The sequence below is a fragment of the Chelon labrosus genome (assembly GCF_963514085.1).
Source record: "Chelon labrosus genome assembly, chromosome: 15".
NCBI lineage: Eukaryota > Metazoa > Chordata > Actinopteri > Mugiliformes > Mugilidae > Chelon > Chelon labrosus.
Window position 1 is genome coordinate 24656998 of NC_140348.1, and position 27067 is coordinate 24684064.

At 41.9% G+C, this 27067-nt stretch overlaps 3 protein-coding genes across 4 annotated transcripts; 2 read left to right on the forward strand and 1 right to left on the reverse strand.

Annotated features, from left to right (window-relative positions):
* Positions 1–46: 46 nt before the first annotated feature.
* Positions 47–5952, forward strand: pcgf6 (polycomb group ring finger 6). 2 transcript variants are annotated; one of them, XM_084562356.1, is made up of 10 exons: positions 47–553; positions 1111–1210; positions 1316–1412; positions 1520–1575; positions 1666–1725; positions 1854–1971; positions 2502–2529; positions 2958–3056; positions 5077–5163; positions 5276–5952. In XM_084562356.1, the coding sequence occupies exons 1-10, from the start codon at positions 479–481 to the stop codon at positions 5318–5320; spliced, it is 765 nt and encodes a 254-aa protein (XP_084418482.1). In that variant the 5' UTR covers positions 47–478; the 3' UTR covers positions 5321–5952. The 2 variants fall into 2 exon arrangements, with proteins under 2 accessions (XP_084418482.1, XP_084418481.1); XM_084562355.1 differs by lacking the exon at positions 47–553 and adding an exon at positions 577–1010.
* A 1114-nt stretch (positions 5953–7066) lies between these two features.
* Positions 7067–12263, reverse strand: inaa (internexin neuronal intermediate filament protein, alpha a). The gene is made up of 5 exons (XM_084561851.1): positions 11853–12263; positions 9902–10132; positions 9286–9813; positions 7620–7744; positions 7067–7510 (listed from the first exon to the last, which is right to left on the reverse strand). Exons 1-5 carry the CDS (start codon positions 12144–12146, stop codon positions 7315–7317), a joined length of 1374 nt encoding a protein of 457 aa, XP_084417977.1. The 5' UTR covers positions 12147–12263; the 3' UTR covers positions 7067–7314.
* Positions 12264–16693: 4430 nt separating this feature from the next.
* On the forward strand, positions 16694–25859 carry LOC311500765 (ras-related protein ORAB-1-like). The gene is made up of 6 exons (XM_084562357.1): positions 16694–17177; positions 21587–21659; positions 21760–21855; positions 22455–22550; positions 23870–24001; positions 24796–25859. Exons 1-6 carry the CDS (start codon positions 17164–17166, stop codon positions 24994–24996), a joined length of 612 nt encoding a protein of 203 aa, XP_084418483.1. The 5' UTR covers positions 16694–17163; the 3' UTR covers positions 24997–25859.
* The last annotated feature ends 1208 nt before the right edge of the window (positions 25860–27067 follow it).

Consider the following 27067-nt stretch of genomic DNA (forward strand, 5'->3'; position numbering starts at 1 on the left):
GTCACATTTATTCTGAAGGTCTCAGGCCGGAAGTTGTAACGTTTTCGCCGCTGGGCTCGCGGAACAGGACAGGAGCGCGAGTTGGGAACGTTGAGGGAGAAGAAGAAGAAGAAGAAGAAGAAGAAGAAGAAGAAGAAGAAGAAGAAGAAGAAGAAGAAGAAGCAATAAAGTAGTTTAAGTTAGCACTTCCGTCTATTTTGAGTGTTTAAGTGTTATTTTTTTGGAAGAATTCAACTTAATTGAATTCGATAGCATTCCCATCTTAGTTAGAGCTTTAACTCACTAACACGTGTGTTTTTGTTTTTAATTTATAGCGTTTATAACAAAGCTAACGTTAGCCGGGTAACCGAGCTTAAGCTAATTTACTCACGAAGCTAATTTACTCAAACTTCGACGTTTTGGAGCGACTTCCCCCTGAAAGAAAAAAGGTTCTCATGAGTGGACGAGATAACCAAAGCGTGTTGTAGTGTTGCTGGAAATGTCATCGCCTCCGTTTAGTCGCAGGAGTCATGAAGAGTCAACAAACATATCCGAGAGCGACTCAGAGGACGAGGTAACAGATGCTTTTCTCACAATCAAGCCCCCTCTCTTCCTACTTTTTTTGCACAACTTGTGTCTTTTCCATGCTGACAACTCACGACCATGCACTTGAACTGACTTCCTGCAACACAATTATATGCTAATAAGTAGCTACCACAGTGTGCACTGCTGATTTGTGATGCTACACACATTTCCAGACTTGTTTTTTCTACTAGTGTCTACTGTACAAGCCTGTGGGGGCAGTGCTATGATCTGGGGTTGCTGCAGTTGCTCAGGTCTAGGTTCAGCAACATTATGTTGCCCAAAGAATGAGGTCAGCTGACTACCTGAATATACTGAATGACCAGTATCAGTGGATCATATTCCAAGATGACAATGTCAGGATTCATGGGGCTCAGATTGTGAAAGAGTGGTTCAGGGAGCATGAGACACCACAGAGTCCAGACCTGAACCCCACTGAGAATCTTTGGGTATAATATGCTCAGTGCCTGTAAATTGCTCCTGCAGCACTGACATTTCAAAGTTCGGCGTTAATAAAATATCTGTTTTCTTTTATTTCTCTTTCCACAGACCCTGCTCCCCCTCAATCAGTTCTACCCGTACATTCGCTGCTCTCTCTGCTTCGGTTTCTTCATCGATGCCACCACCATCACAGAGTGCCTTCACACATGTGAGTTAACAACCAAGGTGTCCTTTTTTTTTATGATAAACTATCAGGGGACGCTTTAATAATGTATATACACCTGTTGTTTCCTTGTCCTCTGTCTTCTCTTAGTTTGCAAAAGCTGCATCGTGAAGCACTTTTTCTACAGCAACAGGTGTCCCACATGCAGCATCGTGGTCCACCAGACACAGCCTCTTTACAACATCAGGTGGGTGCAGTTGTACTTCACCTCGTGTACCTGTCGAATTAAAAGTTTTTGATAGATGAGTTGGAGTAATGCAGAGCGTTAAAACTGCACTGCGTCGTTTCTTACAGGCCTGACCGTCAGCTGCAGGATATGGTTTACAAAATGGTTCCCTTCCTGGAGGAGCGTAAGTACAGACACATGCACACGTATTATATATACACACATAGATGTTTTTAATGTAATTTGATGATAGCTTTTTTTTCCCCCACTACAGTTGAAAGAGAACAAATGTGCAACTTCTACAAAGAGAGAGGGATGGAGGTGCCAAAACCAGGTAAAATATTGCTCGTTGACATATTTAAAGCTGCTGTTAACAGTTATTTTCATACAATCATTTCATCTTCTGATTATTCTCTTTGTTCTGTCCTCTCTCGTTTTATATATATATATATATATATACAGTGACCGCTTCCCCTCAGTGTCCTGCTGTGATGAAGAAGCAGAAGAAGGAAAACATTCCCCAGTCTGTGTTCACCATTCCTCCCGAGCTGAATGTGTCTCTACTCCTGGAGTTTGTTGGGTAAAGATTTGTACTGTCATGAATAAATAAAAGTCAGATCACGTGCCCCCCTCCTTCTCTGAATCAACTTCAGCTTCAGCATGAGCCGCTTAGTTCATGTAGACGTTGTTTGAAGTACACAGAGAAACTCAAAGGAGAGCAGATGCTTCCTGTCTGTGCTTGTAGTCTTGATTCCATGATTCCCATGGTCGTGTGTCAGCATGCACAATCCCAGGACCTTGCACCTGGGATTGTGCAGATGTCATCACGTTAATGTTTGTCAGGAAAAGACCCATTTACAAAATATCAACACACGAGTTTTATGTGAAGGTTAAGTGGTGCTATCTTTGTATTTGGCGATGATACGTCCTGCATTTCTGTTCATCTTGAAAATGTGAGCACAGAACGTCTTTCTTGTGCTCTAAGGAAAAACTTTGAACCCGTTCTTTAAGTTGCAGTTACATAAATAATCCAGCAGGTGGCCCTCTTCTCTTACATTGCTTGTTTAGTGCCATAAAGTTGCTTATCTTGAATCTTTTCTTTGTTTTCAGGGCTGAAGAAGGTATCAACAACTATAAGGTAAACCTAACGTTTCTTTTTAGATTGCAGTAGCGTCTTGTAGCAGGGGAACTGAGGGAAGTTGCTGGACACTGAGCTGATTCATTTATCCTACAAATCAAGGACATGTTGGATATTATTTCAGAAAGGCTACTTTTCTGCAACTGTGTTGTTCAAAATAATAAAATCTATGGGTAAAAACGTTTATATGGCTTCTGATAATAGTTGATATCTTCTGGCATAGCTGTGAGTCTTCACTGTAACCACTAAATGTGTAAACGGCTTCAAGTGTAATTTCTTCACAGAGAAACACAGTTGTTTTCATTCTAAACATCCTTATTTATGGATATATATAGATATATCTGGTTTTATTTAGCATTCCCTTTTAGTTTACAGAGAGTTTAAACCCTGACCTCCTCCTCCTCCTCCTCCTCTTCGTCCCCGTTTAGCCACTGGAGAGGCGGTACGTCCGTGTGTCGGGTGAGGCCACCATTCGTCACGTGGAGCTGTTCATCAGGAGAAAGATGGAGCTGAGCTCAGCCTGCCAGGTGAGTTCTGCCAGGCTCTCAGCTAAAGAGTTCACAAAGTGACGTGATCGCGGCCCTTGATCCCATTCTTCTCGCTCGGGAACGGTCTCTAGAAAGCAGGGCAGCACAGGAAGTTGGTATTACCGTTCAGTGTAGGCGTGTACAACGGTAGTGTAAGTTGGAGAGCCGGTGCCTTTTTATGTATTAGGAAGACATTAGGGCTAACGGTGTTACCGCCTGCAGTCAGGACACATGTGTTATCTAACTAATTAACTTGATAATACATGTTTATCCTCTGGGTCAGTGGTTCCAAAACCTTTTCTCCAACAGTGTGTCTGACTTCATGACACAAGCTGTGTCATCTGAATCTATCTCTGAGCGTTTGTCTTCTGAGTGTGGAGAAGCACCAGGTTTATTTAGCGCTGAACATAATGATCCGCGCCTTTTAAGAGCTTTGTACACTCCAGATGTTGTACATTTCTTTTGTCACATAACTTTTCCAGATCAAGACATCGTCACTTCTTTCAGACGCTCCTAGAGCTAGACTCTTTAATCTGATTCCAATCAAACGATGTCTGTCTCAGAGCACGATTACAAATATTAGTCCTCTAATTAGAAGTGTCCCACTGTCCTGAAAATAAATGTTGAGTAAGTGTGACCGGTCAGTCAGTTAGTCGGTGTTGGGGTGTATTTTATATTTAGTCACACGTGGAGGAGGATTAGCAGCTTACAGTGATTTCCTGGCTTCCTGGCTGCACTGCTCTGACCCGACTGGACAGACCTGGAGGTCACTGTCCATTAAACCAGAGCTCCTATCACTCTTAGCCTTGTATATTAGGTATTACAGCACTTTAAAATCGTTGGAAATGACTCCAGATGACTTGAAGGGAAATGACTTCATAATTTCCCTCCAAGTTATTTAAACAAACACCTAACATTTGTACAGTATTTTCAGTATTTCCTCCTCTGGAGATTGATAAAGGCTTTTCTTATCTTCCTTGTATTCTCCTAGATCACATATGCGACTGTTCTAAGTCAAATAAACATTTCTGTTAAAGTTAATGTAGTGTGGAGAGGGTAGCTCGTACCTTGGCTCTGGTCATCCAACGCCACAAACTCCCTCACCCCTCCAGAAAACGTTTCTTTACTTTAAAACACAGTGTTCGGTGTTTGTCGTTTCGGTGCAGCCTTTACCAGAGTGTTTATTCCTTTTTTTTTTTTTTGTGTGTTGAATCATAGCCTGACGAGCCAGACCCACATTAAATGTAGGGTCTGGGCCCTCTCCATAGACAGGGCTCAACCGGAGGGATGGGATAAACGGTTGTCTTTCAAACTCCCTCTCCACGCAATAGGATAGCGCTACAACCAGTCAGAGCAACGAAGAAGGTGACGTAGTCAGAGCGACGGAAAAGAGAGTTCCTTTCTCAGAGAAAAGCTTAACTTCAAGTCTTTCAGAGAGGCGGCCAAAGCCGATTCGAAAGAAAGTCGTTCGCTAGCAGCAGCCATCGCTCTGGTAGTTCCGGCAGGATGGGGGGAATTCACGCGTAATTCACGGAACTTGTGGTCGCAGGTCAGTCGTCATCACGTTAAGCCCCGCCCACCGACTCGTGATTGGCCCGGTCCATCTTGGATTTTTCGAAATCTCAAGTCAACGGAGAGTAAATGTAATTTGCGGCCACTAGGGGCGCGTGTAGATTCTAGGCTACTTGAATCAAGTTGGTAGTATTGAATAAAGGTCTACAACCTCCTCGACAAACATCCACATTTCATCTTCTTAGATTTTTGTCAGCTGTGGCGCTAACCAACGAAGAGGAAGACAATGTTTTAATGCTACGGTGACATGGTTTTGGTTTATGGCAGACCTAAAATATACAACTAGAAAGGATAAGGCTTGGCCGAAGCCCGATACCGATCCAGTCATTTTAAAAATGCCTTGATCAACCCTGATACCAATCGGGACTTCCCTAGTTGTGTGTTTTCTTACATTTTGAGTTTCACTTGGTAAAAGACACACTTTTTTCATTTGTTTGTCGTCGTGCAGGTGGATGTCGTTTGTGGAGACCACCTCCTAGATCACTACCAGTCCCTCAAAGACATCCAGAACAATATGGGTGAAGATGCGTTACAGGTAGGAACCACCACCACCGCAACAACAAACTGTTTTAACCTTTGATTTATTAACAGAACGCCTTTAACGATCCCTTTTTGACCTGTTTCGCCTCCTCTTTACACCCAAACAGGACGGTCTGTTGGTGCTACACTTTGGCCTGGTCCTGCCCCCCTGAACAGAACTCTGGGAATATTTGTCAGACTCATAATGTGAAGTTTCTACATTCGGCATTAAAGCTACTAACTCTAACTACTGCTTAACTATCTTGGGAGTGTTGTTAGACCGGTTTAAATGTCTAAACTCAGCCGATATCGATGCATTAAGATAATTCACTTATATTTAATTGTACTTAACTAAAGCACCAACATGTACAAAATGAATTTACTTGATTCCACAACGCATCTTCTGAGGGTTTTGATTAGTCAGAAGAATGTGACTGCTGCTGTAGCTGAAACTGGAATGAACTGCTGTCAGTTTTCTTATCTCGATAGAAACCAGGGACCTCTATCTCAGTCTTTTTTTTATTTTATTTTTATTATAAGGGCTTGAAATGAATAAAGGACCACCACTACCAAAGGTTTTTTTTTGTTGTATGTACTTCTGTCAGGCTTCGGCTTCGACACCTCTGTGTTTAATTATCGTCTCATTTAATTCATTGACACGTTTATGAGTTGTCAGCAGATTGTCTGGAGTTTGGATAAAGACTTTTTCTACTTGCTTTTGTCAGTTTGAATTAATAAAAGACTTGCACAATTAAGAAATGTTTCCTGATTCATCTAATTTTAGAAATGTTTGAATGAGACACATATTAATAACTTGAGATTCTATAATGTGAAATAATATGAATGAAAAGGTGTCTAGAATTAACATAAATTATATTTAAATGGGTTAAATGGCACCATTGTCAATGTGTTTACACCTATCAGCCGCAACATTATGACCACCGACGAGAGAAGTGAATAACATCGACCATCTTGTGACAATTCATTGTTCTGCTTGGAAACTGTTGGACCTGGCATTCATTCATTGGTGTGGATGTTACTTAGACATGTAGCACCCACCTAGACCAGACCAGACACCCCCACCCCATAGCAATGACACTCCTTGATGGAAGCAGCCATCCCCAGCAGGATGCAGCCACAAAAACGCTTTAGGAACAACTCAAAAAAACATGAAGAACAGCACAAGGTGTTGACCTGGCCTCCAAATTCACTAGATCCCAAAGTGGTCAAGTATCTGTGGGATGATCCACAGAGGCCCCTCCCCTCAAAAGCCCACAGGACAACCTTTAGAAGTCCCATGTCCATTCTCTGATGAGTCACAACCGTTTTGGAGGCACAAGGAAGACCTACGGCATATTAGGAAGGTGGTCATAATGTTATGCCTGATCGGTGTAGCTGACGGTTGGTTTTCCTGCTTCGTGCCACTTGAACATGATTAAATGTCTAATATCTGTGTCATAACTCCTAAAAAGGAATCTTTAACTACAGTACCCAGGGGCTAAATGACTCTAAGCTTCCTGACACCGTAACATCCCACTCCCTGCTATAGATCATTACGCTGCCCTATCCCTCTTGTCCTGTCTAAACTGTGATCCTTCCATTAGATTGACAGTGTGGCTCATAGGAAGACACAAAAACACAAACACAATTTCTCACGTCATTTTATTCACTGCATTTTCCAGTGCAACAAGAACAAGCGGTCGCCTTGCAGCCGGGCCAACACGTCTGCGCTATAACAGTTGCGCTAGATGAACGACTTGGATGCTGTTCAACATATTTTAACTAAAGTGTAAATGGTAACGAACAAAAGCTGGGAGTCTCTGTGTCAACAATCTATCTCCGGCAACCTTCACCTGTCACACAGGTTTCAGTGTAATCTCCCACTTATTAGCATCACATACAGTAGTTGGTCACATATTTACTGTGGAGACGAGCAGAACATGTGGTCTAAACATTCAGCTAGATTCCTCTGTTTAACGTTGGAGACTTACGTGACTATTAACACTCACAAACCTTTGATTTCACTTCAAGGAAATCAAATCTGAGACCAACGATCATCTAAATCCTGACATCTCTGCCTGTAATCGGCCCTTTTTAATGTCGCTACTTCAATATCACAACATTACAAATACAGTTTGACTATGAAAATAAATATCTCTGTCTGTCTTCAGTTGTTGGAGTTGATGTCTGCCTCGTCTTTGTCCTCCCTCGTCTCCTTGAAGCTCTCCTTCATGGCTCCCTCTTTCTCCTTGGGGCTGCTCTTGGAGTAGCCGGCGGGGACTTTAGTCGTTTGGTAGCCGTAGCTGGAAACGCCGAACGACATCCCCGAGTTAAAGTGAGTCTCCTCTCCTTCCAGCAGTTTCCTGATGGGAGGGGTAGAGGTGAGAGGTCAGTATTACCTTATACTGGACACGAGTAGCTATTAAAAGTATTTTTACACCAAGTCTCTATACAGTATTTAATGGGTTGAACCTGTAAGCAGCTATCTCTATGTCCAAGGCCATCTTGACGTTGAGCAGGTCTTGATACTCCCTCAGGTGCTGAGCCATCTCGCTCTTCAGGTTCCTCAGCTCAGTGTCCAGGTGGCCGATAGTCTCCTGTTAAGGGGGTAAATAAGACAATTAGAGAGGTCTCCTAATGTTTGTTGTCCTGCTGCGGTTCTCTGTCGTCCTTCCAAAGTTTATAAACGGGAACCAGCAACCTCTGCGAGGCCCGTAGTGAAAGCCAGGTGGCCTCGGTGCATCCGATTGAGCAGGTCAGAGGTTAATCTAATTCACTCACGCAGCGTCTGTTCTCGTCGGACTGAGTGACGGCCGCACACTGAAGGTCACTGACTTCACGCTGAACCTGAAATAGACCTTTGTTGTAATCTCAGAGAGGGAGTCAGGAGGTTTTTTTTGGATCAGCCATTCTTACAGGAAGGATTTCTTTATTCCTAATTGTCAACATGACGCCTCCTTACTCCACTTTATGAGTGAATTGTCTTGTAAATGCTTTAACAGACAGATGAAGAAGATACTGACACAACTCTTATGGTTTCCTGTGCAGACTCTTAGTCATCCAAACGGTTTCTAAATGACTGGTTTAGTTTTTATCAGGGAGTTGGGTTAGTTTCTGGTTGTCAAAGAACCGTTAGAGAACCGTTGCTCCTGCAGAGAAGATACCACCCAGATTAGTCTAAACAACATCCTCTAATTGCATAATATGGGATATATTTGGGTTCTGCTGCTGGTTATCTGAGCTGAGATTGGGATGAGAGGTTCTGTCCGAATGTAATAACCTTTCTTTAACGTTTTTGGACATATACCGTACCTTGGTATGACTCAGAAGCTTCACAGACATGGCAACAAGTAGATAAAAAGCTCAATAATTGACATTTCTAGATATATTAAGAACTAAAAATGTTTCAGCAGTCATCATCTCTTCCAAGTAAGACCTGTACGCCAAAGTAGGGGTGTCAAACATAAGGTCCGTGGGCCAAAACCAGAACTTAACACGACACGAGACCCAGAACTAATCAGTAGATGGCAGTAATCTGCAGAAATTGCATTTATTTTTTGTTTTTCTTGGCACTAAAACAAAGGGAAGAATCTGGAGTTGTCGTTATTTAGTAAGTTTAATAAGTTTTATGTTTCTGGTCCGGCCCCTTTGAGATCAAATTGGGCTGCATGTGTCCCCAAAGCGTCCCCATCTGGAGTTTAACAGACATATAAACCATAAATCTTGAGTATTACCCGTTATTTAAATCCAATCTGGTATTGTATAGGATGTTCTATCAGTAGAGACGATTGGACGCAAGAAGCTGGATTCCTTGGCGTAAAAGTTTGGGACGCCGTGCTGTGCCTGGTTACCTAACAGCTTTACTCAAGCCGTGACTCGGCGATGAACTTGACCCCGAGATCTACTCACTTCCAATCCTATTATTTTGCAGAAGTGCAGACAGTAATGACGTCTACGCTGGGCCGAGCCAGAGGCAGGTGAAGCAGCCCCATGCTGTGATCATTTAGTGTTCTCCAGAAAGTGTGAGTTACCCTAAGCCCTCTGTTTCCAGTGACTGTATCAAGAGTAGTGAAGAATTTAAACATATGTGTATATTGGTGTAATTCTGTCGTCCTGTTAACTCCCTATGATTGCTTGCCTGCATGGCTGTGACTTCAGAGTTGTGTGCCTCCTCCATCTCTGCGATCTGCCTCTCCAGAGACTCGTTGGTCCCCCTCATGGTCTCTATCTCGATGGTCTTGGACTGCAGCTGCCTCCTGAACTCGTTGATCTCCTCCCTGCTGGCCCTCACGGCCTCGTTGTTCCTGGTGGCCTGCTCGCTGAGGCTGGCGAACTTGCCCTTGTACCACTCCTCGGCCGACTGCAGGTTCTTGGAGGCGATGGACTCGTACTGGTTGCGGATCTCCTTCAGGGCAGAGGTGAGGTCCGGTTTGGCGAGCTCGAACTCCACGACGCCCTGCTGCGCCTCCATCATGCTGGTCAGCTCCTGGATCTCCTCTTCGTGCACCTTCTTCAGGAAGGCGATTTCGTCCATCAGGGACTCCAAGCGGCGCTCCAGGTCCAGGCGGACGGCCGTGGCGTCGTCCACGTCCTTCCTGAAGGACCTCAAGGTCTGCTCGGCCTCCTCTCGCGCCCTCACCTCCTCATCATACTTTACACTGAGCTTCTGAAATGAGATATTATAGGGAGAAATTTTAAGAGGTGATGACAGTGAAGGAAAACTTCCTTTCTCCAAAGTGTTCCTGCAGTCTTACCTGCAGCTCGTCCTCCATGTTGTTCTTCTCGATCAGGATGCAGTCCTTCTCCCTGCTCAGCTCCTCCAGCTTTGAGCGCAGGCCCCTCAGCTCCTGCTGGTAAAGATGAGCGACGCGGGACGGCTCGGTCTGCTTCTGCCGCAGGGTCACCAGCTCCGTCTCCAGCACTTTGTTCTGCTGCTCCAGGTGCCTGACTTTATCGATGAACATGGCGAATCGGTCATTCAAACCCTACGTGGCAGGACGAACGCTTGTTTATCATCAAGCAAATTGAAAAAACATACAGGACATGTTGATTCACTAAACCCTAAATCATCTCTAGAAGCTCCTGACATCATGTACTATACAATCTTCCACCTGCAACAACTTATGAAACCCAACTTTCTTTGAACTGTTGTGTGCAGAAGATGCCTCACCACTTGCACAACAATCTACACCAATCAGGCATAACATTATGACCACCTTCCTAACATTATGTAGGTCTCCCTTGTGGTGACTCATCAGAGAATGGACATGGGCCTTCTGAGGGTGTCCTGTGGTGTCTGGAAACAGGATGTTGTTAGTGGGGGGGCCTTTGAGGGGAGGGGCCTCTGTGGATCATCCCACAGATACTTGATCAGTTTGGTATCTAGTGAATTTGGAGGCCAGGTCAACACCTTGTGCTGTTCTTCATGTTTTGGGTGCCTGGTCTGGTCTAGGTGGGTGCTACATGCACCAATGAATGTTTCCCAGCAGAACACTGAATTGTCTCAAGATTGTCGATGTTATTTACTTCTCCTGTCGGTGGTTTTAATGTTGTGGCTGATCAGCATATAAACACCACACTGACATATCCCCACCTTAAAAGACATGACCAGTGTGTTAGCAAATAGTTATATGTACATCCAGAAACTCCAGAGAGAAACATCTTGGTCTTGAGCCACTAAATCCTTCACTGTCTTCACAGCTAAACACGGTCTAACATTTAATGATGGTTGAGTTGAATACAGATGAAAGTCTTTCACATTACAAGCATTTGATTCAATCTCTGTATTAAAATATATTGATAAATGAAACTTGGCTCAAATGAGCGTCTGATCTTTGGGAGCTTTAACAACTTTATATTCTTGGTGTTATCCTTTGGTAATTAAACATCGTATTTTACTGATTACACTCTCCAGGCTAATTGGTTTTGACAGTACATCAGTTAGTGTTAGAGAGGATGTTTGACCTGAATGGGGATCTAATGGAAGTTGAACTTTCCAATAATATCAATAAACTTCCTCTATTTGTGGTGATTTTAAATCATATTTGGATCAGTTTGTGCTTTTTTGTGTTGCTCTGGTATGTTTATGCTCAGTTTAATGTAGTTTAAATGAACAGTTTTGTGCTATAGATATATTTTGGTATAACGGCACAGTTCAGCCACAGGAACTTTGAACACAATGAGATTTTCCGGTGTGTTTGTGTAGAACATCCTTCTCTAAATGTACGATTTACTTAGAGTCGAATTATATAAATTAAACACAAAACAGCACCAATAAATCAATTAAATCAAAAATCAAATCAAGTTCCCAAAAATACGGAATTACAGTACATAATCTGAGAAAAACGCTTAAAAATTCTTCTCTTCGTGGTCGTTTTGAATTGTTGTGGGAAAAATCTGTGGCTTTTTGTGTTGTTAGGCATCTGTTTATACTAAGTTTAATGTAGTTTTGTGTATTTTTCTAAGAATTTGACCAACAATTAATTCCTACAGCCACTTCTAACTGATGCTAGGAGCCCCCTCCTGAACACTGTGGCCCTTATATTGGTATGAGCAACACTCTGCTGCTGTAGGAACAACTGATAACACATATAGATATGTTAAGGTTTTCTAAAATGATTTACTGATGGACAGGATATTAAATTAATTACCACCTCTAATGGGGAATAATATTCTGTTTCCTACTTTCTTGTAATCACTCCATACCTGCAGCTGCTCCTTCTCGTTGGTTCTGATCACTTTGAACTCATTGTTGACCACAGAGGTCTGGGTCAGGTCGAGGGAGCCCGTGGGCACCCCGGAGAAGGACATGGAGGACCGTCCCATCCGCTTGTACAGGCTCAGGCCGGACGCGCTGCTGCGGGACACGGGCATGGGCCTGAGCCCCGTGGAGCTCCGAGGAGAGGCGCTGCCCATGCGGCTGGAGGAGTCAGAGAACCGAGGAGAGTCCCCAAAAATCTTCCTGTAGGACGACGAGGTGTAGCGGTCTCCGTAGCTCATCTTTGCTGTGACTCAGAGATAAAACCTGAGGGACTTAAAGAGCTTTGTAGGAGATTAAGAGCCTGGTGGGACGAACCATTTCACTGCCTGGTATTTCCTGGGTGACATGCTAATGTGGTGTGAAGTGGAATTAGTTTGTGGAAACAGAGATTTTCCTTTTTTCTTATTTCTATTTGAACTTATATGGAAAATAGCAAAATATAAGACAATTTAAGGGGCTTTTATTTTGAAATTCAACATCAGAACTGCCTGGTATTTGCTGGGTGACGTCCTGAGCTTGTGTATTATCAGTGTGAAGTGGGATTAGTCTGTGGGAACGAGGAATTTTCTTTTAATTTCAATCTGAAATTCAAAGGGAAAATAGCCAACATATATAAGACAATTTAAGAGGGCTTTTATTCTGAAATTCCACATTCAAGATCACTGTTGTGTTACATGTCATTTTGCTCCCAGCAAGGCACACTCAAAAGTCAATGATTAATGCTGAGCTTCTTTTCTAATGTTTTTTAACAGTTTCTGATGCCTTAGTTTTGATTCTGTTATGCAGAATAACATGTAAGTCGAGTCGAATTTCTTTCTGTTATTTACTATCCTGCTTTCAAATGTCATGCTGAATGGTTTCTGAGTGCGTGGACAAATAATGAAGCTATCATCAGCATAAAAAGACATCTGCAAGTGGGTTGATCTGATCCCAAGATAAAGAAATCACGAGTTCTATCTGCGCAAGAGAAATCAGACAACATGAGCATTCTGCCAAATAAGTCTTTCCTTGTGTTAATGACTTTTAAACCTGGGAGTCGATATATCTCTTTGACTCCTTCAAAATGTCACTACAGGTCTCCACCACAAGAGGGCGCAGCAGGACAACAGACCGATGTGGGACGAGAAGGCCTGGCTCAAAATCTGTGTTCCGGTTAATCCCAAAGGTGCTTGATGGGGTCAAGATCTTCCACGCCAAACTCATCGAACCATGTCTACATAGTAGTTTGCTTTGTGCACTGAGGCACTGTCGTATTGGAAGAGTAAAGGGCCTTCCCCCAAACTGTTGCCACAAAGTTAGAAAGCTTAGCATTGTCCTAAATGTCTTTAAGATTACCCTTCACTGGAGATATGGGTCTGAGTCCAAACCCTGAAAAACAAACCCCGTTTTCTGGCACAATGCAGTCAGGCAGGTAATGTTCTCGTGGGATCCGCCAAACCCAGACTCGCCCATGTGACTGTCAGACAGAAGCGTGATTCATTTCTAGAAAAGAATACGTTTCCACCACGCCACAATCCAGTTTCGATGAGTTTCCACCACTCCATGCGATGCGTGGCGTTGGACTTGACGATGTGAGGCTTGCGTGTAGCTGCCCGGACATGGAGAGCCCGTCCATGAATCTACCGCTGCATACTTTCCCATGAATTCAAGAATGAAATAGGTGTGGCCAAATACTTTCGTCCATGTCGTGTGTGTTTCAGGACTGGCCGACCTCCTGAAAATAAACACACACACTTCTGTCAGAGCCACATTGCCACTATTTTTTTTTTAGTTTTTTGCTAATTTGTTAATTATTTATTTAGTGCAATTGTAGCTGAGGAGAAACATGAGCTGTGTGTGGGAATTTGCATTGAAGTTTTCTCTCAATGGCAGCAGTCAGACTGCTCAGGAGGATGTTCTTACTTTTATTACATTGCGGGGACCAAACTCTTGCGGAACAGTTGTGTTGTGGGGACATTTTTTTCTGGGCAGTTTTTTTTTTAAACCTTGTTAAGACTTGGTTTTAAGACAAAGGTCACAATACATTTATGGTTAGGGTCAGGGGTCATGTGAGGTGAGTCCGTGAACTTTGAATTTATACAAAGGACGTTTTTTACAGTACAGAGTTGCACTGTCAAACAGCATTTAACTTAATGTAATGATTACTTGAAGTGGTAGTTGATTAATCTGGTTAGTGTCAACCCCTGGAGCTCCTCTCTAGTTTATGCTTAGTGTTCTGTTCTCATTAGGATTTCATTATGGAGCACGTTTCAACCCATACAGAGAAAGAAAAATACCTCTACATGTAACTGGACAGTCCTACAACCAGTCAGAGCCATTCTGTTGGAAACATATTCAACTCCACAGAGTTCAGATGACATGTATGACTATGTTCCTCTTCTGTCCATCACCACGTAAAGCAAATGATTTGATTGGTTTGTCAGATTTTGTCAGAGCATAATCAGTTCTCAAAAAAATATATAAACAAGATAAAGTAAATGTGAGTTGGGAATTTCCAGACTACTTCTATTATACTTTTCTTAGGGGTCTTTAATAGGGAATATCAAATTCTGAAATGGCCAATTGGTTTAGCATTTTTTCAAACAAGACAATAAATACAGTTACATATAAATATGTTGGTTTTGTTTTTAACTTTGTCTTCAACTAAAAGTTATGTTAAGAGAAAAACTGGGTTAAAATATCAATTGTTTCTGCCAAAATGCCTTTTTAAAGCCTCAGACGTGTTGAATGAATAATTCCTTGTGAAATATTGTGTGTAAAACGGATATTATTATTTTTTATTAAAACTGGCCTTATTTACATCAGTGTGTATCCCTACAGGAACATTTTTATCCTCCCCTAGCATCTTACCACCACATCCTGCTCGTGTCCAAAATACCACAAACTCAAGTTATGTTAGCCTGCAGCACTAGAGGTCAAACTCTTCACACCTCATAATAACATATAAAACACATATAAGCCACAATAACAGGACCTTTTTTAGACTTTTATCAGCAGACAATTGAGCCACCATCCTCACCATCAGTTACCTTATGACCTATAAAACTGTATTGTACTTCTCTAAACAAACCAAGAGGACAATATCTAGGAGAGAGGGCACGCCTAAACCAGTGTGTCCTTGTTTGGAGGAATCCTGGAAGAACTACATTCCTTATAAAGATGTCATCAGCAATGTACTGTATGTGACAGTGAACCTATTTTATAAAGCCTGAGCACTCAGCTGCTGCTTAAATTTGCTGACTCTTAAAATAAGACGTTTAAAGAGCTTCACTTTCATGATTGTGATTAAATAATTGCTTTCCGTGATTAATAGACATGTTAAAATGGGAAATAAGACGTTCTAACAGGTGTGGAGAATGTAGCTTTGGAAGTTACTGAACTGTCAGAATAAATGGTTTATTTATTTTTCCCACATCCGGCAGGAGTAGGCCTGCAAGTTAAAACCCTCCTTTTGCGCAAACCCTAAACTAGGTTAATATTACAACAGGTGGAATCTGACATTGTCTGTTTAAATATTAGCTCGAGACGTCTGAAGACACTTCGCAAAACTCAGAGACTGAGCAAGAACTAAGGTCAACAAGACAAAATGGATATAGTGGTAATAGCATTATAATATGTGTCATAAAGTGGTAATTATTATGGTATTAGTGTATTAACCACAATGCATAATATGAATGAAAGTAATGGATGATTTGTGTGGTATGCAATGCATGCACACACGTGTATACAAACAAAGAAACAAAATATATTAAAGATGAAAACTTACTTTAAGGAAAGAAAATGAGGAATAAATTGTGTGTTGGTGAGAGGAAGACCAGTGGTTAGGGGAGATGAGCAGTGTCTGTGATGCCCCAGGTCATGTCGAGGAGGAGGAGGAGGTAGCCAAGGGGGAAGACTGGGGGAGGTTTGGCTCCTTTGTCCTTTACCTGACAGTATTTCACCTCATTCCACCCATGACCTCCTCAGGCCCTGTTCAGACATGGTTATTTCAGTGCATCCTGAAAGACTGGATCACAAGTAACCACCTGAAAATACATGTGTTCACACCTGACATCTCCATCTCCAATTGATTGTTTTAAGTGCCTTGAACAGTGCTGTTTGTTATGCAAGTTTAACAACGTGGAGCCTTTGGGGACACGATACACATTTTGAAACAAGTCTTCTTCTTCTTTTTTTTTTTTTTTGCGGCCATTAAAACAGAAGAAGAAGGAGACGCTACAAGGATGTGGTTTTGTTTTGGGACATCCCTAGCTCCTGTGTAATTTAAGCTCTCTTAGTAGTTTTCTTGTTTCATATATTAAAGGACGAAAGGTAAATTTACTCACCCGGCATTTTATTCTAATTTATTTTAATCATATTTATTTATTTATTTTTTAATTTTAGAATGTAAAGACACCAAAAAAGTACACACACCAATCACAGCTGTTACGTTTCTGTACGTGCGCCAGGCGTAACGTCCTACCCAGGCGCATAAGTCAAGCTTTACACAGCCTTGATGGATTCTTATTCTTTTTATTTATTTATTTTTAATTAATTATCACTCATATTTTTCCTCATGATGGTTTTCCATTGATGTCAAGGGAATACTGCTTATTTTTAATGCCAATTCCAACATCGATGTGTGTGTCAGCCGCTTCCAAAAAAAAAAAACCGGAAGTAATATTCATGATAACTAACTAACTAATAAAAGGCTGGACGTAGAACTAAATAATTAAGTAGTATAAAATAATGTGTTGCAGTTTATGTTGAAATATTTGTCCGGAAGTTGTGTAATGTGTAATAAATGACACGGGGCACGAGCTGACTCCTCTTTGCCACGTTTCACTAAATGACGTAATCCCTCCAATGGGGCTTGACAGTTCGCCGTAGCGGAGACGACACAGTCAGCGACAACCAGAGGAAGAGGGACAGCTAGCTAGCCTCACATCTCTCTGTGTCTCCTGTTTATTCCTTTTACATCCGTGAAACGAGTTATAAATCTGTTTTTTTTTAAAAGATTAGGTAACTGGAAACGTGAAAACCACGTAGCTTGGTGTTATTCCCGACTCGGCTAACCCTCTAGCTAATGTTAGCTTTTTCCTTGTTGGAGTAGCGGCCATTTTGGTTCTTTTGCTGAGAAACTGCTAGCCGGCCGTGTGTGTGTGTGTGTGTTTTTTTTTAGTGTGAGCAGTGTAAGCTAGCTACCGCTCCTGTTTTTTTTTTTCATATCTACGGACCGAGGAAAGGAGACGTTTGACACTATACAACGAGGCAACCATGAATCCAGAATAGTAAGTAGTGCCACATCTTAACGTTTTGTGTCTCATTTTGCTCGGCTAGCTTTAAGGCTATGCGCTAGCAAGCAAGCTAGCGTTCGCAAATAACTTGATATTGGCAGTTGGGGCTAAGTTAGCAGTTAAGCTAACAGCTGACTGTAGCCTTGTGCCAACCTGTTTATGAAAGGCACTTAAGAGGTATTTTAATGGATTTCAGTGGATTTTTTGGTGGTAAACGTTTAACATTGTCATTTTTTTATGGTCCTTATTTACATTGCAGCCGGGGGTCGTAGCTTAATGACTGCGGTTTCTCTTCTCTTCGTTTATATTCGTTGAGATTCTTTCACAAAGGTTGTTTTTTTTCTAAAAGATCATCACATTTAATCAGACAATTGACAATATTGTGATAAAAAACAAAAAAAAAACGTCTCCCGTGGGTTGTCTTTAATCTGTGTGTGCGTCATTGTGACAGCTCACTCCTTTACGTGTCTAACGCAAGCAAACAGGTACGGTAGCAACAATCATCCTTGGTCCCCTTCCAGGTAACATGTTATTTTTGCACTTTACGCAGTTGTTGTTGTTGTTGATGTCTCATATATCAGTCATATGGTGTAACTAGGGTTGAAGCAGCCCCTCAGCAGCCCGGCAGTCATGTGTAGGTCACATGCCACTGAACAGGCCTCCGATTTCCCCATAGCAATGTTGAGTACACGGGTTACTTAATGCTTTGTTTCTGGTTTTTTCATTCATAAATGTGGACGTGGGAGGAAATGTAGAGGTGTGTTTAAGTGGATTTTTACAATTTGATAAGCCTTCAAACAGAAACGTCTAATAAAAGTAAGATCATATCTATCTGTAGTCTATTTATTTAGTCAGTAGTGTAAATACTAATAGTTGATTTCTCTAATCCTCAATAGACTTTTTAAGTTTTAAGTTGTATTGGTGATATAACTCCTTCATATGTGCTTGGTGTTTCCAGAAAAGCTTCCAAGATAGTGTTGGTCAATAAAAGGAAGTGACAAAATGAAAGGTCGGCACATTTCCCCACAAGGTTTCAAGATTTCACATAGTTTCAAGGTTTTTTTGTTGTCATTTCCAGAACATGAGGTGAATGAAAGGGAGTGGAACTACGTGCTGAGGTCAAGTCACAGAGGATAAATAATAAATCTAACAAGATCAATAAACTAATAACACAATCTCAACGCAAGAAGGATTAAAAACAGCAGTAAAAGTGGGTATTAATATGTGTAACTATACAGATATTGCACAAATATACAGATATTGTACATAGGAAGGTTCTTGCACCTGGACCAGAGTTGTTATTATTATATTAGTGGCAGTGTTTGTGAGTCTCAAGACTGTTGGTTCTGGACCTGAAGCTGTGCAGGCCTTCATCCTGAGTGGAGTGGGGTAAACAGGGTGGGAATAGAGCGTCCCATGATGCCAGCTTTTCGTGCAAGACTCTTTAAGTTTCACATATAATTCAATATTTCGGATTTATTTGCTGAATACCACAGGGATTAGATCGCACAGTCAGCGTAGTAGTGTTGGTGATGTGGATGGTGGAATCTGCAAGTTTGAGGTGAGAGAAAACGTGCTGTGTAGACAAAAAGCCTGGGTGACGAGTCTGTTTCTTTTTTTTTTCACAACTGTTGGACAAAATATAGGAACTGCCCTCTTCTGCCCCAACTTCCTGGAGCAGATTCTCTCCAGGGCAGTTTTCAGTCCCGGCTGACACAGTGTTTTTTATTTATTCATTTATTCATTTGCAGATGTGGGTGTGTTTTTTTAACTCACCTTTTTTTGGGTTTTTTTAACTCATGGGACATTGTGCTTTTTTAAAAATGTGCATTCTTGTCTGTTATTGTGGATTTGTGAAACATCATCACTTGCTGCCCAAGTACAAGTCTAAATGTCCATAACTGTTTTCAGACAAGAACTCATGTAACACCGCTAACTGGATAAGAGCAGGCGTGTTTCGAATCACGGCAAAAGCCGTTGTTTATCATCTATATCATTCTGTGTTTATTTAAGAAAACACCTGGTAGAATTAGAGCTCCTCGTCTGTCGCCGCCCTGCTCCACGTCTTGATTAGCCAGGAGCTGGGTGGAGTCAAGACGCCCTGAAGATGGCGACAGACGGAGCCCAACGCGCTGAGCTTTAAAATCTCTCTTTGTTTGACCACACCCACAATAGTCACCGAAACACAGGAAAGGGATACAGGATATCTACAAATCAAACACGGCGCAGGTTCGGGGGTTTGTCCAAACATGTTTTGTACCTAGTTTAGTTAAGATTACACGGCTCATGTAGTGTAGCTTTCAGCAATCAACACGAATAAAGAGCAAAAAGGAAGAAATGGTTTTATTGTTTACAGCATTAACCCTTATTAATTTGCACTACTACCATTAGGCACGTCGCCATCGGTACCAGGGTCGATGCAGGCATTTTAAAGGGATTGTTTCGGTATCGCTAGAGTTTTTATTCTTCTTCTGTTTTAGTGGCGATTAGCTTAGCGTCAAAGCTGCCAGAAATCAGAAGTAGAAGAAGAGGAACGGTGACTAAACATGTCTGCTGTGTGGAAGTACACTACTCTAGAATATGAAGCAAAAAGTACTCGATCGGGACGTCCCTAACTAACCTGAAAGGGGTCAGGCGTAACTTCTGGGCCCAACTCCTCCTGGTAGTTCTTTCAGTATGCAGTTCATTTAGTCACACTGCTTTAACAAAGGATATTAATTGAAGACTGGGCCAACAGAGTGAAGAGAGCGAGCTATTCACACCGTAAACTCTGTAACTGAACAAAATTAGGAGTGGCGTGTGGGGAAGTTAAGGTAACACAGTGAACTATTCATGTAGTTTGGACCCCGGATTGTTTTAGGTAGGTTAGCTCGTTGGCTCGTGTGCTATCGAGCAGCCTGTTTTTTTTTTGTTTTTTTCCAGCCGTGAATAGGAACAGTCATTGTCCGCAGTCGCAGGCTTAAATGGGAGGAGAGTGACAGGAATGTTTTACAATGAGCAGAAATCCCTGAGAAAATATTTAGACGGCCCGGTATCAGGTGACGAGTGTAGTTACAGGTTTACTTTTACTAACAGAACCTGAAACAGTTTCTTGTTTTGTTTTTTTCACACTCTATTGTTCAATACTTAAATAAAAATGGTAATAATCAGGGGTTTTTTTGTAATTAATGTCTGAAAATACACCGATTTTTATTAAAAAACCAAAAATATGTTAATATTATTGTGATTCTAACAGGAACAGGCTGCTCTTGAACCTTTTATTTCCTTATTCTTAACCGTGAATCCAAAGTCAGTAAGATTTTTGAGTTTGAGAGCAAGAGTCCGACGTTTAGTCGTGGTTCACACCTGAATCTGACGTGTGGCGGTGACAGGCCCAGGTGGATTTAATCATATTTGATGGTGCAGGTGCGTAGCTGTCATTCTGAGGTAACACAAGTGTCCGAATGTATAAATAAATAAATAAATAACCATTACTGAAGCTATAAAGCAACCAGACACTGATGATGATGGCAGCTCTTTGGCCAGGGCTTTGTTTTGTTACTCGCTTAGCTATCGTACAAAACAAGTACGAAAAGAAAAGACAATAATATTTACCATATTAAGTTTTATTAAGCTCTAGTTTCTTGAAGATAGATATACTTGGGACACACACACAGCAGGAGCCTTGTGAATGGATTGTCACTGTCCCGTCAGACTCAGAGGTGTGAAGACGGGGTTTAAAACTTGTGACTTCGGTGTCTAGTGCGCAGAATATGTTGACAGAAGCACAAATACGAGTCATGTCACTGCATTTACATGAGATACCTTTTTACAGTCTCAACCACTAAGCTTCCTGCTGCCCTACCAAAGCATCATATACGTTCCACAGCTTTCAGACAAATAATAATAATACGTCCAGTTACTTGAGCGCGTAACGAGCAACAACCTCTCTAAGAAGCAATCTGAAGCCGCCGTTTTGTGAATGAGCTGTCAGCCTTTTATTATTGTAACTAAATAAATAAAAACCCTTCAATGGAAAGTTGTCATAAAGGCTGTCTTTTTATTATTTTTACCTACATTTATTTAGCTGAATGGCCCAGCCCTATACAAACACAATAGACGGCAGTGTTCATGGTTCTGTAATAGCCGTGGTGGATTGCAGTTGATTTTCTTGGAGCAGCAGCTGTTAGCGTAATGTCCCCTCCTCTCCAAATTATGCTCTCTATGCTGGAGACACATGTCAGGTGTGAACAGGGGGCCTAATTTGACTGAAAGAAAAAAAAAAACAAAGGTGGACACAGTGTAGTGGCCACGTCTGAATATCTGCGTCCGATGTGACGCCAGTGTTGCCGAGGACAATCGACAGAGACACCCAGCCGTCCGTCCACCCTTAACTTCATTGTTTCTTGTCTTTCCCTCAACAGTGACTATTTATTCAAGCTGCTCCTGATTGGTGACTCTGGTGTTGGAAAGTCTTGCCTTCTTCTCCGATTTGCAGTGAGTATATTATTATTATTATTATTATTAATGCCATTTTTACTACAACAAACAATGTGTAATCCATCAAACTGACTGTTTTGCCTTTTTCTTTTTGCAGGATGACACATACACAGAAAGTTACATTAGCACTATTGGTGTGGACTTCAAAATACGAACCATAGAACTAGATGGAAAGACCATTAAACTTCAGATTGTGAGTAACCCCCTGCTTCTTCTTCCCGCCGTTGCTTTTATATCAAATCTCCTTCAGTAAATGTTGTGTTATCAGGACTGAGAACTAGAGAACTCTGTGTAATTAGACTAAAGCATTAGTCTGTGTGTTTTACTTTTAGTCAGATCCCGTTTAAAGGCTCAAACTAACAACCCTTGGTTCTCATTTCCTGCTCTTTGGTTCCTGCTGAAGGTGTTTCAAACATTTCAGAACAGTCACAACTACAAGAAGGAGGATTTTTATCCACATTTATTGTCGCAGCTGAGCGTTAAATGAATCAAAATCGTCGACAGCGCGTGTGTGTGTGTTAATGGTGCTGAAGGTCATCCAACTCGACACTGATGTGCCTTTAAACACTGGACTCTGGATCCAGACACAGTGTTTTTTAAGTTTTAGGATGAACATGGGATTTAAAGAGAAATGTAGAATGAAGAATAGCAGAATACCACGTAAAATACCAACTCTAACGTACAGAGAGGTCTTCACAGTTTTATTATAGGTTATATCGGCAATATTATTTGCTTTGTAGTAGGTAATTGTTGCCTGTGTTGTCGACTCACTTCCTCTTTTTCCTCTCACAGTGGGATACAGCAGGGCAGGAGAGGTTTCGTACAATCACGTCCAGCTACTACAGAGGTGCTCATGGTATCATTGTAGTCTACGACGTCACAGACCAGGTCAGTCCGAACGCCGTCACCTTTTCACATGAGATTTTCTCTCAAAGTAATGATTGAACTTGTCATGAAGGCGTGATACATAGAAATTAAAACACCAGAGGTTATGTAGGGCTCGGTATAACCACTGATGTCCTGATTCATTTCATTAGTTTGGTGAAATCATTCTGTTTTCACCAAACTAATGCTGCTGTTGTGTCCAGATTTGTTCTTTGCACTAAAGCGAAGGAGGACATCTGGAGTTGTTTATGTTATGTTGTTTATCTGGCGCACCTGAGTTTAAACTAGGCTGTGTGTGGCACCCGAACTGAAATGGGTTAGAAACCCTCGTTCTAGAGAACGCAGGAAATGGCATATATTTTTAAAAGAAAACAGATCAGAGGATATAGAGGTATAAATCGATGCCCAGCCCTAAAGTTATGGTGCTAAACTTTTATATTTTCACAAGAATTACTTTCAGCAGCTTGTTATTTATCGATTGTAGACCACGAGTTGCTTTGCTCTGTGATGTTTTTTGAGTTATATCCGTACATACACGTCCTCCAGTTGCTCAGTAAGGCCATGAAGTGTCCTGAATCTTTTGCCCGACCGCAAGAAATTCTTGAAAATTATAAAATCCAACCGTCGTAAACATAAAACTTACATAAGTGAGAATATCTGCAGGTTTGTGGAGGTGCACAGGTTGTAGTAGTGAGGTCTTTGCTAAAGAACAACACTGGAGTATGATTCAGTTAAATAGAGTTAGAAGAGCAACCATGATGTTTACAGCAGCAAAGTCACTACATTCACGCAGTAATATTTCTCTGGAAACAAATGTAGAATTAATAATGTTCCCTTTCGTATCGACTGGTTGATTCCCGGTCGACATAAAAGCAGTTTACATAAATTCATCCCAAACAAGAGCAACCATGGTTGAATAAAACGGTGGCAGGTAGCAGTCGAAACGTTTCTTCATGTGACGTGATAAATCTTTTACTTGTGAAGGCGCCACACCTACCTAATCAGCGCATGTCACATGTGGTCACTTGACTTCTTTCACTACCAGGGAGAACTGATAAAATAAGCTCAGCTGTTTTAATACGCGTTTGCCTAAAGAGTGAAAGCGAAATCTTGTGGATGGCAGCACTTCTCAGTTCCTCTGGTGTAGTTCAAGAGCTGTAACATCAATCCAGAGCGTTTTCTGATCTGACTTATTAAATTGTTGTGTTCTGTTCGTGCGATACTTCAAACTGACTTCCCACAGACTCTTAACATGAAGTCTGAAAAGTCTTAAACACGTTGTTGTCCTGTAATTGCTGAGGTGTATCTGTTTCACGCTGCAGGAGTCCTTCAACAATGTCAAACAGTGGCTACAGGAGATTGACCGATACGCCAGTGAAAATGTCAACAAACTGTTGGTTGGGAACAAGTGCGACCTGACGACAAAGAAGGTGGTAGATTACACAACAGCGAAGGTAAGGCGCCGCACGGGAGCTGCTGCTGCTTGTGCTAGATTCATGCTGCAACAGTTTTTGAATTCTTGAACGCTTCATGAGATGCTGTGATTCTGCTATTGTTTAGATTTAGTTGCGGATGTCCCCATTAAGTTTTTATACCTGGCTCCGGCCGTAATAACTCCACCCAAACACTAGTCGGCGCTGTGTCTGCTTTGCCAGTCGGGTTAATTTTTGTTTCTACTTCCTGCTTCACTTTCAACAATGACGACTGAAGCTTTAAAGCGACATTTTGGCAAAGACGAGCCGTACAAATGTTTGTATCTCTGAACCTCCTCAGTTTAACCTTTCCTCAGTGTGTCACCGTGACGCTGGGAAGGTGAACGCCAGGCTACGGCGTTAGGGTTGCCGTAGCTAGGGTGTCAAATTGACACAGAAGTCTAAACCACCTGTTAGTGTCCTGAAGCCCACATGAACAGTTTTATTTGTTGTTTTTTGTGGTATATGGTCTTTGTCATCTGTAAACTCCTTTAGCTTAGCGAAGGAGCAAAACATGTTTTTGAGTAGAGGTTGATATATCCAAAAACGGTTTGAAAAAGGCAACTGGACTTGTAGAGTTTTTTTGAAACGACGTTTCACCACTCATCCGAGAAAACTCTACAAGTCCAGTTGCCTTTTTCGAACCTGTTTTGGACATACCATGACCTGGATGACTGAGATCCTTCACAGACATAGAGGTTGATATGATACGAGTCATTTAAAGAATCTAAACCCCTCGCTGTGTCCCTCTCTCTCTCTCTCCTCGTTGCGTTCAGGAGTTTGCAGACTCTTTGGGGATCCCCTTTTTGGAAACGAGTGCCAAGAATGCAACCAATGTGGAGCAGGCCTTCATGACCATGGCTGCTGAAATCAAGAAGAGGATGGGCCCCGGGGCCACGGCCGGCGGAGGGGAGAAGCCCAACGTGAAGCTGACTCCAGGCACTTCTGTCAAGGCGTCATCAGGAGGGTGCTGCTGAGAGAACGAAAACGAAAGAGAAAGAGAGAAACCACTTCCACTTTGCAGCCCCGGGCTGCCGTACCCCCCTCTAAACTCCACTGTGTCCCAGCGAAGCCCCACCACCAAACCAAGACAGGACAGGGAAGACGTGATTCACATGTATGTGAGAACAAGATGAAGTTTCCTGTATTGGTACTGTACATTACGTAGCCGCACTACCAAAAACAATTAAAGCATTTCTTTTTGTCATACTGTCCTGTTATTGATGACAGATTCTACACATAGGTGATGAATTCGACTCGGCCCTGACTCCCTATCCCCTTTACCCCCCCAAAAAATCTCAGACCCCCTCAGAGGCTACCGTTTTATTTGGTCCTCTGGATGCAGGTTGATGAGAACAATGTGTGTAATGTGTGTGTGAATGTGTCTTTCTCTGCATTCCTACAGCAGGGCTGGTAAACGAACCGTCTCCATCGAGCTTTCTGTTTGTACGGACCTCCTCTGTCCTTTCACTCATCGTTTCGCTGTCTTTTTTTCAGCATGCGTCTCTCTCTCTCTCTCTCTCTTTGTCTATTCCCATTTTGAAGGAGTTTTTATTTTTTATTATTTTTTTTTTTTTTCTCACCAACGTCTGCACCAACAGTGTCTGAACTGTCCAGCATCTGAAGTATAGTGCAACCGTACGTGTACATAAACATTATGTACAGTATATACAGTAAATGTTCGATCTGATTTGCCAGTTCTGTTTGTGCCCAATATATTCTGGAAAATAGTCTTGACTCTTCTATCTCTGCATTAAATTTGTGGCTAAAGACGACTGTAAGTTTCTTGCTCAACATGTAACACTTAAACTGAAAATAAATATTGTACTACCAGACTGTATGAGAGGGGAGGACGTGTCTACGATTCTTCGATAGATGAGCGGTTTTGGTTTATTTATTTATAGGTAGAGTCTGCAAACTGGTGTGTGTGTTATCTCAGTACAGAGTCGCATATATATATATATATATATATATACATAAAAATAAAACAATGATGTTTTCCTGTTTTAATATTAAAGACAACTGAACTCGGTTTAAAATCACATCTGGGACCGGTGTTTGCTGTATTTATAGGAACGACAGAACAGTTTGCCCTAAATTATAATTAAAAATACGACTGAAACAATAACCAGACAACACATTTTAAGAAGTTTGCTTCTCCACTTGAGTCGTTGGGTAATAGTAACAGCAGGAATCACTGACTATCCATTACTGTCAGGCAAGAGGAAGCATCTGAGCCGGCACTTCCCTAAAACAATAACAACTTCAGCGTCAAACGGGACGTTTCTGACGAAGAGAAACAGACTTCCTGGACGGCGGTTCACTGTGGGTTCGTCCAACGGTTCTGTCGTCTGGAGAGAAGACTGGAGGAAAAACAAACATGGAAACACAGTTTGAGCTGAGCGGCGTCATCCAGGAGCAGAAGCTTTGAAGGAGGAGGAGGAAGGAAGAGGGTTTACAGTAGAGGAACATAAAACCATTTAGTGCTGTGAGCTATTAGTAAAGATGATATTGCAATGTTTTAAAGAAGAAAAACAGCCTACTATCATTTCTCCTTTTAAATATTTTAATCATTTACACTTACACCAATCAGCCACAACATTATGACCACTGGCAGGAGAAGTAAATAACTTTGACCATCCTGTGACAGTTCAATGTTCTGCTGGGAAACTTTTGGACCTGGCATTCATTCATGTGGATGTTACTTAGACATGTAGCACCCACCTAGACCAGACCAGGCACCCCCACCCCATAGCAATGACACTCCTTGATGGCAGCAGCCATCCCCAGCAGGATGCAGCCTGACACAGACACACACACACAGAAACGCTTTAGGAACAACTAAAAAAAACAAAACATGAAGAACAGCACAAGGTGTTGACCTGGCCTCCAAATTCACTAGATCCCAAACTGATCAAGTATCTGTGAGATGATCCACAGAGGACCCTCCCCTCAAAGACCCCCCCTACTAACACCACAGGACACCCTCAGAAGTCCCATGTCCATTCTCTGATGAGTCACCACAAGGGAGACCTACACAATATTAGA